This window comes from Cucurbita pepo, chromosome 19 (assembly GCF_057944985.1).
Source record: "Cucurbita pepo subsp. pepo isolate OVF chromosome 19, ASM5794498v1, whole genome shotgun sequence".
NCBI classification, from domain to species: domain Eukaryota; kingdom Viridiplantae; phylum Streptophyta; class Magnoliopsida; order Cucurbitales; family Cucurbitaceae; genus Cucurbita; species Cucurbita pepo.
Window position 1 is genome coordinate 9529414 of NC_141816.1, and position 10083 is coordinate 9539496.

General features: G+C 36.0%; 2 protein-coding genes and 1 long non-coding RNA gene across 6 annotated transcripts; 1 reads left to right on the forward strand and 2 right to left on the reverse strand.

Moving 5' to 3' along the window:
• Window positions 1–300: 300 nt before the first annotated feature.
• On the forward strand, window positions 301–2808 carry LOC111781868 (glucan endo-1,3-beta-glucosidase 8). The gene is made up of 2 exons (XM_023662595.2): window positions 301–855; window positions 1521–2808. The coding sequence occupies exons 1-2, from the start codon at window positions 506–508 to the stop codon at window positions 2632–2634; spliced, it is 1464 nt and encodes a 487-aa protein (XP_023518363.2). The 5' UTR covers window positions 301–505; the 3' UTR covers window positions 2635–2808.
• Window positions 2809–3159: 351 nt separating this feature from the next.
• On the reverse strand, window positions 3160–6472 carry LOC111781093 (Tetratricopeptide repeat (TPR)-like superfamily protein). 4 transcript variants are annotated; one of them, XM_023661521.2, is made up of 4 exons: window positions 5788–6469; window positions 4394–4540; window positions 4191–4271; window positions 3160–3583 (listed from the first exon to the last, which is right to left on the reverse strand). In XM_023661521.2, exons 1-4 carry the CDS (start codon window positions 6430–6432, stop codon window positions 3389–3391), a joined length of 1068 nt encoding a protein of 355 aa, XP_023517289.2. In that variant the 5' UTR covers window positions 6433–6469; the 3' UTR covers window positions 3160–3388. The 4 variants fall into 4 exon arrangements, with proteins under 4 accessions (XP_023517289.2, XP_023517290.2, XP_086976012.1 ...); XM_023661522.2 differs by having other exon boundaries at window positions 3160–3574; window positions 5788–6467; XM_087119886.1 differs by lacking the exon at window positions 4394–4540 and having other exon boundaries at window positions 5788–6472.
• Window positions 6473–9427: 2955 nt separating this feature from the next.
• On the reverse strand, window positions 9428–9980 carry LOC111782193 (uncharacterized). Its single transcript, XR_002813067.2, has 2 exons — window positions 9893–9980; window positions 9428–9808 (listed from the first exon to the last, which is right to left on the reverse strand). It is a non-coding gene; the product is annotated as an uncharacterized LOC111782193 (long non-coding RNA).
• Window positions 9981–10083: the final 103 nt, after the last annotated feature.

The window sequence follows — 10083 nt, forward strand, 5'->3', positions numbered from 1 at the left end:
TCATCTAATAAGACTAACCCCGATTACGAAAACTATAAGCTTGTGAGATGAGATTTTACTCTAAATTTAAGAAGAAAAAAAAATTGATTAATCTTCAATCAAGTAGAATTTTATCCTTTGCAAACAAAGAGTGTATTTGCATGCATTACTTGTCCTTATAAGATCAGAAACGACCAAATCAAATCTAGTAGAGACAGTCCATCTCCCTGATTATAGTTTGTCTGTTTGGTTTTTTCTTTTTTATTTTTTGGAAAAATTAAAGATGTTTTTCATGGACAGGGAGAGAGAAATGGTTTTAATTAGTTTAAACAAGAACCAAGTTCATGTTCTTGTGTCCCCCCCTAAAGAGGAGGAACTCTGTTCATTTTGACCCTTTCATCTTCCAATACAACCCTGAAATCACAGCTTTCTCAATATATAATCCAAATCATTCCCCAAATTAATCACAACCCAACTCCCAAAAACCATCCATTTTCACTCTCACCCATTACAAGAGATTGACCCTATGGGCGGAGCAACGATCTTCCCCACCACGTGGGCCGCCGTGATTACCGTGGCGGCGATGGCGGCTGGCGTTGCAGAGGGAGGAATCGGCGTGAACTGGGGAACATTGGCATCGCACCCTCTGAAACCGAGCATTGTGGTGAACCTGCTGAAGGATAATGGCATTAAAAAAGTGAAGCTCTTCGATTCCGACACTTGGACTGTATCATCGCTGGCTGGTTCTAAAATTGAAACCATTATTGGCATTCCTAATGATCGCCTTAAGAAATTTGCTGAAAGCTACAACGAAGCTAAGAATTGGGTTAAAGATAATGTTACCGTTCATATGTACGATGGCGGCGTCGATATCAGGTTCCTTCCTCTTATTCTAATCTTTTTCTTAGTGATATCACAATTTAACCCGAAAAAACTCTTAAACATAAGAGATTTCTATTCGATAACTAAAAAAACATGAGATAGAATTATATTTCCGTCCTCTCGCTCACTTTTTATATATATAAAAAAACTATACGTAATATTAAAATTTAAATTAAATTTAATATTATAGATTTAAAATTTGTTTAATAAAAATTGTATTGAAAAAATAGAGAGTTAAGACTCTAAATAAATAAATATATATATATCTATGTGAAAATTTTAATTTTTTTTTTTTTTGTCCATTATTTCCAAATGTATTTGATTTCTTGTAATTTAAAATTTTGTTTATTTTAGTTTTGGTTTGGAAGTATTTATAAGGAAAATTATAATTATTTAATTAATTTAAAAAAAATTAAGAAGTTCAAAATTAAAATAGTAGGTATATATATTTGAATAATAATAATTTTTATACAATAAAAGAGAAATTTAAATATATTTTTTAAATTTATAAGAGTAAAAACTAAAATGTCTCGAAAATTTAATGATAAATTATAAATTTTGTTAAAAAATATATAAACTATAATTGGATTAAAAAAAATAAAATGTTAATTGGAAAAATATGAGAAAAGAAATGTAAGAATGTGGGGGTAAAAGTGCAGGTATGTGTCTGTGGGAAATGAAGCTTTCTTGACGGCTTACAATGGATCCTTTGTGAACGTCACGTTTCCGGCGATGCAAAACGTACAGAAAGCTCTCGACGAAGCCGGCCATAGCAAAAAAATCAAGGTCACCACTGCCCTCAACGCCGACGTCTACGAAGCCAAGTCCAATCTACCGTCCGACGGCCAATTCCGGCCAGACATTTACAGTATCATGAAGGAGATAGTCCGCTTCCTCGACCGTCACGATGCCCCTTTCATGGTCAACATTTACCCTTTCCTCAGTCTTTACCAAAACCCTAATTTCCCCATCGATTACGCCTTCTTCGGCGGCAGCGGACAGGCCAACAATGACAATGGCAAATCCTACACTAACGTCTTCGATGCCAATTACGACACGCTGATTTGGTCCTTGAAGAAAGTCGGCTTCCCCAACCTGAAAATCGTCATCGGAGAAGTCGGTTGGCCGACGGACGCCAACGTATTCGCGAATGTAACTCTGGCGAAACGATTCTACGACGGCTTGTTCGAGAAATTGGCCTCTGGCGAAGGAACTCCAATGAGGCCGAAGGAGAGCTTCGAGGTGTACTTGTTCGGGCTTTTGGACGAGAACGCAAAAAGCGTTTTGCCAGGTTTTTTCGAGCGCCATTGGGGGATTTTTCAATTCGATGGAAAACCTAAATTTCCAATGGATTTATCGGGGAAAGGAAACGACAAAATGCTGGTGGCGGCGAAGGGAGTGCAGTATATGGAGCGAAAATGGTGCGTTTTGAGGCAGACTTTGAAGAATTTGGAGCCAACTGCGAAGGAAGTGGATTACGCTTGCGGTTATTCCGACTGTACGGCCTTGACAGCCGGAGGATCGTGCAGTCAATTGGACCGGCGAGGCAGAATTTCGTATGCGTTTAACATATATTTTCAGATCCAGGATCAGAACGTGGAGGCCTGTGTTTTCGATGGAACCGCCGAGATTGTGACCAAAAATGCGACGGTTGGGAACTGCTTGTTTCCGATCCAGATTGTGAGCGCCGGAGAGAGGTTGAAGGCGGCGGCGGCGGCGGCGGCGGCGGCCATGGTTGGGCTTGTGTTGAGCTTGTTTGTGTTAGGGCTGTGAGGTGTGAAGGAATTTGGCGGGCAATTTTGGGGATTCATTTTATTTTATTTTTTCTTTTTCTTTATTTTTTAAAATTCTTTTTGGTATTTTCCAAGTTCAAATTTTGTAGTGTTGATATAGCCTAGAGGAGAGATGAAGCTAGAATATTCGACAATAAAGATTTTATTTTATTATTTTAAATTGGAGTAATTTTATTTACACGTGTACATCAAATTATGAATTCATAAATCTACATTTAAAATTTTATAATATGATCTAGAAGACATAATAAAATTAAGTTTTAAATTATATCAACCATATTCACAAGTTTTTTTAATAATTATAATAGTACGATGAATGTCACTTTTTTTTTTTTAATATTATTTGTCATTTAATTCAAATTTTTGCATCATTTCAATTTTATTTTTATTTGTCTTGAACTACATTAACACCAGACTATTACCTGAAATGATATTCATGTGTCGAAACCAGACTGTTACCGTGACCCACGATGATAGGTGAAATGATATTCATGTGTCGAATCCATTTAATTTGAAGTAGTTCTTTTTATTAATGTATTTTTTCAATTACACTGATTTCACACTCTCGACACGTTTTAAAGTGGCTCAACATAAATACTATTAGAGTGTCCACTCAGATACTCGAAGCACGCTTAACTACAGAATTCTAATAAGATCGGGTGCATTGGTGTTGATATTATCACATTCAAGAACACTCTCAAACTGATAGCCAGAGTGCCCTTTTCTTGTTTGGTTCACTTCTTGTATGAAAATTCAGCATCAAATTCCTTCTGGAACTGTTCCCGTGTTGCAGTTGTAGCTGACAACATGACATCGTCCATAAATTCCCTTTGAGGAAACTCATCAGGCACAAGAGCCCGATACGTCTCGAACTGCTCTGCAGCTTCCTCTTTTTTGTCCAGTAGACTGTATATAATTCCCTGCAAGAACTGGGTATGTTACTACGTTACGCGTCTACTATGCAGATTCTTCTACTGATTCAAATGTGTGAAATCCCATATCAATTCAGTAGAAGAACGGATCATTTCTTATCAGGGTGTGTAAACCTCTCCCTAGAAGACGTGTTTTAAAATTGTGAGCTTGGCAGTGATACGTAACGGGTCAAAGCGGACAATATCTTCTAGTGGTGAGCTTGGGCTGTTACAAATAGTTTCAGAGTCAGCCACCGGAAAGTGTGAGACACTAGTCAGAGTAGGGATAGACTCTCTCCATAGTAGACGCGTTTTAAAATCATGACGGAAAGTCCAAAGAGGACAATATTTACTAACGGTGGGTTTGGGCTACTACAAATGGTATCAGAGTCAAACCCCAAGCGGTGTGTCAGCGTGGATGCTAGCCCCCAAGGGGGGGTGAATTGTGAGATCCCACATCGTTAGGGGAGGGGAACGAAGCATTCCTTATAAAGGTATGGAAATCTCTCCCTAGCAGACGCGTTTTAAACCATGAGGCTGACGGCAATACATAACGGGTCAAAGCAGACAATATCTACTAGTAAGCCAGGGTATTAAACATGTAGATAAAAGGGGCGGGTAGAACCTGGCAAAGATAGGGTCGAAAATCCCGAGGGTTCTCCTCAACAAGTTCTTGAAACTTCTTCAAGCCCTCCTCCAGTTCTCCCTGGAAAACACAAACACTTTGTTGGACAACAATCCGGAGAATCAAAGAAGTTATTGGTTCAAAATTTATAGAACATGGAAGTAGGTGGGAAGCATTCTTATCAGTCAAAAGTTACAAGTGACCTTCACAACATGCATTTGAGCAATTAGTATCCCAATGCTTCTCTGCTCAGTAACCTTTTTGTGATCACGAGCAATATCAAGAGCCTTATTGAGTATCTCAAACACAGATTGACCTTCGTTGTTCTTATGCATCACTAATGCCAGACCCTGAAGAAAATGCAAGTTCAAAGCATTCAAATTATGCATTCACATAACTCACTTCTTCAATGAATTATGAAACGCTAGAAGACGTTGCAGCTAGAAAGCTAGGAAGGCAATACTCAATATTCAAGTTTTTAGTACGTATGTAACAGTCCAGATCCACCGCTAGCAGATATTGTCCTCTTTGGACTTTTCCTTTCGGGCTTCCCCTCAAGGCTTTAACACGCGTATGCTAGAGGAAGGTTTCCACACCCTTATAAATGGTGGTTTGTTCTCCTCCCCAACTAATATGGGACATCACAACGTACCTTATATCAAAACATGTCAGAATGTACTTCAAGTAAAAACAAAACAGGAGCGAGATCGAGAAGATTGATTCAAGAACAAATTTTAGTTCGATTAAAGACTCCGTTATAGAATAAAGACCTAACCATTAATGTAATAGCCCAAGCCCAAGCCCTCCGCTATCAGATATTGTTTTTTTTGGCACAATCCACCACTTTGGGGACCAGCGTCCTCACTGGCACTCATTCCCCTCTCCAATCGATGTGAGACTCCCCAATCCACCACCTTCGGGGCTCAGTATCCTCGCTGGCACACCGCCTGGTGTCCACCCCTTCAAGATTCAGTCTCTCGCTGACACATCACCTGGTGTCTGGCTCTTATACCATTTATAAACACCCAAGCCCACCACTATCAAATATTGTCTTTTTTGGGTTTTCCCTCAAGGATTCTAAAACGTGTCTACTAAGGAGTGGTTTTCATACCCTTATAAAGAATGCTTCATTCCCCTCTCCAACCAATGTGGGATCTCACAATTAATCTAGAGGCAATGGGAACGAAGGAACTCATGAATATATAATATTTTACTGAAAACGAATCCTATGAATTATTGGGTAGGGTGGCGGAAGGAACCCAAGACCAATCCATCTATTACGAGAGGTTGATTCATCGGCTCACTAACCCGAGAATCGAAATAGGTAAAAGACCATATGACCAGCTCTCATATGAGTCACTGGCAACATTACCTTCAATAATATAACAATTCATCTCATTAGTAACCAGCCTCATTCAATTCAAGGTTCAAATTTGGCAACAGAATCCCTAAGTCAAACATCACATTGTTTATGTATACTGATAACATCTTAGTTCAAGCACGTACACTAAAATTCCCAGCTTCTAACTCGCACCAAATAACATATAAACGATAGCTACCAATCTAAAGAAACATAAATAGCAAGTAAAAACCTTACATGCAGAGCTCTAACCAAGAGAGGGTTCTTCTCCAAAATTTCCATGAACAATCCTTTAGCCATTTCCAGCTCTCCCATTTTCTCATAACAAAGAGCCAACAAAAGCCTCCATTCAACCTCATCCGGCTCAAGATCAATCAGCCTCAGAACATACTTAATAGCCTCCTCTGTCTTTCCGCTACTCATTTTCCCATACAAAACAGCTTTCAGAGTATCAATATTCCTTGAATCATGCTCCAAGATCCTCTCTCTCATCTCCTCTTCACTATCTTCATCCATTGCTGGGCTTTTGCCGCTTGTCTGAGCAGGTAATGCAACGACATGTCTTACATTGAAACAACCCATGAAGATAAATAACCAAACAAGAAAACCCACAAGTTTTTCAACGAAATAGTTGGATGAATTCCTCTGGAGTGCAGGAAAACAACGTTTGTCGCACTCGGAGAGCTTTGAGAAGAGAGCATCGTGAATATGGGAATTGAAATGTTTCGAAATTGAATGACTCAAGCTTTTGGAAGTTGGGTTGTAATTCTTCCGAAACATGGTGAATCGAAATTTAGGCGATGGCCGGACATTGTAGCCTGAGAATTTGGGTCCGGGAAGTTCAATTTTGGAGCAGACTGAGAAAGCTGAAGTTGAACCCATTGCTGCAGAACAATCGATGGAACGGGTTTTTTTTTATTTTATTTTATTTTTTACCTTCGTTAAAAATTAATTTGTTTAAATATTGTTCTCAAGGTTGTGTTTAGGGTTTAGGGTTTTTTCTTTTTTTTTTTCTTATAATTCTTTAAATTCCAATTGTTTAGGGTTTAGGATTTAGGGCTTATGGTTTAGGGTTTAGTTTATTTTTATGTACTAATAAAATAATAAATTATTACAATAAAATGTAATTATGGTGAGTTATTATTTTTATATTTAAACAATATGACGTAATATTTGAAAATAACGAGAGGTATGCACACGTCATATCTCTCAAATCCCCTATCAAATAATAGCATAATGAAAATATAAACCATTACAAATAATTTATTTTTAGGTATTAATAAAGCAGTAAATTATTGAGAATAAAATGTTAGAGGAATTATTGTGGGTTATTATTATTATTATTATTATTATTATTATTATTTTATATTTTAAAAAAAATAAAATAAAATAAAAAAGAAATAAAAATTTTCGCAACAATACTATTCAATGAATGAGGAAGAAAGTAGACGAGCGTATCAAGACTCTCATTGAGAATAGTGTCAAATCAAGATATCGCTCCATGTTCGTCATCATCGGTAACAAGTCTCGGGATCAGGTGCTTTTCCTACTGGTGTAATTCATTAGACTCGTGAAAGACTGAATTTTTTTTAGAGGGAGGGTGTTTTTTTTTCTTGCTTTTATTTGTTTATGTATCTGTAGTTGAACTAATAATTTAAAATATATTTGTTTATGTATTTGTTTACATATATTTGTATTTCGGGAGTCTAATAATGGAGTCACTTAATGAATATATCTTAATGTCATGTGCTATTTTTACCGGTAAAAGCAAGACATTCTTGTACAAATGACAGTGGCAACACATTGAGATGTTGAATTTGAGTAAACCTCTAGGCACTTTTGGTGACATCCTGTAGTCTCGCATGCATATTCGAACATCTTCACGTCACATTGTTTGGGTTGCTAGAGGCACCATCCAACCAGTTGCACAAAATTTCAAAGTCATACATACAATACCCATCTAAACAAGGCATCTAAAGAGCCATACGTACCTGAGAGAACCAGAACAAGAACAAAGAGGGAGCCAGAGAAGTTCGTCGATCTCCTAAAATATCAGTGTTATAATATACTAAAATTATGTGTTTGAATGTATACTTGGTTTGCTCATTTGCTACCGTAGAGTCTGTATTTATATACACATTTTGTTTGACAAATATGGTGACTCAAAAACTTTTATATCTTCACTGGAAAGTAGGTCAATTATGGTAGCTTCAAACCCCTATGGAAAGTAACTAATCTTTTCATAACATGACCTTAACTACCTAGACCAAAGTAGTATGTTATTAAAGATTGTGACTCTCAAATAAATGAGTAAATGAATGAATGGAGACTATGTCCAGATGAAAATAACCTTGAGGATAGGATGTTAAAAAAAGCTTAAAAAAATTAAAAGTTATTATCAATTCAAACATCAGTGCGTTTTGCTTCTAATAATTGTATGTTGGGTGACCTCCTCGTAATTTTCTTAGAATGCATGTAAGTTAGGACAAAACATATTGGAATGACTCGGGTTGGTCTGTGGAAATAATATTCACTCTTACAACCAAGGAATAATAACGTGACCATATCGCAGGAAATATTGAGATAATTAAGTGCCAAAACGGGAAGAGTCTGTTGGATGATGGAAGTCCCACATCGACTAATTTAGGAAATGATCATGGGTTTATAAGTGAGGAATACTAACTCCATTGGTATGAGGCCTTTTGGGAAAACCCAAAGCAAAGCCATGAGAGCTTATGCTCAAAGTGGACAATATCATACCATTGTGGAGAGTCGTGTTCGTCTATCATGGTATCAGAGCCATGCCCTAAAGTTAGTCGTGCCAATAGATTGATAAATCCTCAAATATCGAACAAAGAACTCCTAAAGAAAAGGACCCAAGCCCCTCCTCGAAGGCAGTCAAAAATGACTAAGACTCCAAAGGAGTAGGCGCACTTTGTTCGAGGGGAGGTGTTGGATGATGGAAGGAAGTCCCACATCGACTAATTTAGGAAATGATAATGGGTTTATAAGTGAGGAATACTAACTCCATTGGTATGAGGCCTTTTGGGAAAACCCAAAGCAAAGCCATGAGAGCTTATGCTCAAAGTGGACAATATCATACCATTGTGGAGAGTCGTGTTCGTCTATCAGAGTCATCTCCAAATGAAAAACAATCAGTTATGTCAAATCAACCCAGAGAAAGACAAAATAGATATTTAATAAAAATTTAACAATAAAATAAGTAGGTAAGAATTGTACCATGGTAGAATTCAAACATATATTATCTACGAAAACGTTAAATTTACCTTATTACAAAAAAAAAAAAAAAAATACTTATCTAGATCAAAATAAAATATGTGAATTCCTTCTGTACAAAAAAATATATTTATGTTAATAAATATATTTTTTAATTATTTTTGTAAATTAAAAAATATATTTATTTTTATTAATAACTAATTTATGTTAATATACAAATTGAATCCACGGACAATTAATTTCATTTATGATTAAAGATAACTATTGATGAGTAAAGAAGCAAGAAAGAGTTGAATCAGATTGTCCAATTATTTACTATAACAATCATACCTTACATACTGTATTTCATAATAATATTTCTTTATAACAAAAATACACTACTGATATTAAAAGTTATGAAATGCGATCTGGTAAGACAACAAATTAGTAGCTTATAAATTAAATTATATTGAAATTAAATTATAAAAAAAAAAAAACATCCTGATCGAATATACATGTTCTGTTTCTTTACTCCCAACTTTTCTAAAAGTAGTTGGATTTATTATAACACATTATATTAGTAGGTCAAGTTAGCAGTTCAAATAAGACAATGAAAGTTATAATTAAAACACGGCAGAAGGAATGAAATGGAGAATTATGCTAAAAAAAAAGTTGAATCCATAGAGACATCCAACCATTTTATTTAATGGAGACATATAAAAACCAGAATTGATCACTTTCTAGTGATCATGGAAGCAACAACAAAAGCAAAAATAAAATAGTTACGGGGGATTGGTTGAATTCATAGAGACATTCAACCGTTTTATTTAATGGAGACTGTGATAGAAACCATGATTGATTACCCTCTAGCAATCATGGAAACAATAGCAAATATAGTTAAATGGCATTTGTCCAATTGGTACACATTCAGATGTTGATTTGGGAAACTTTTGTAAACATCTCTCGCTACAGTCTTTAGGTACGCATCCTTCGTACAACTTCTCTTCACATTGTATTGCATTGACCGACGACATGCACGCAGCTGTCAAAAATCAAATAGATAATAAACTAAAACGTACAAAATTCTTGAAAGTTTATAACATATTTCGAAATCTAAAAAACAAACCTGAGAAAAGAATGAAACCAATGAAGAACAGGGAGCAAGAAAATTTTGCCATCTCTTATAAAAAACGGTGGTAAACTGAATTGATATGTTTGTTTGGTTGAAAGGTGTAGGATACTTTCATTTTGAATCGAAGATTTATACGAAAATATTTGGTTTCAAATATGGCAACACATTAAGTTAATTTCTCTTTT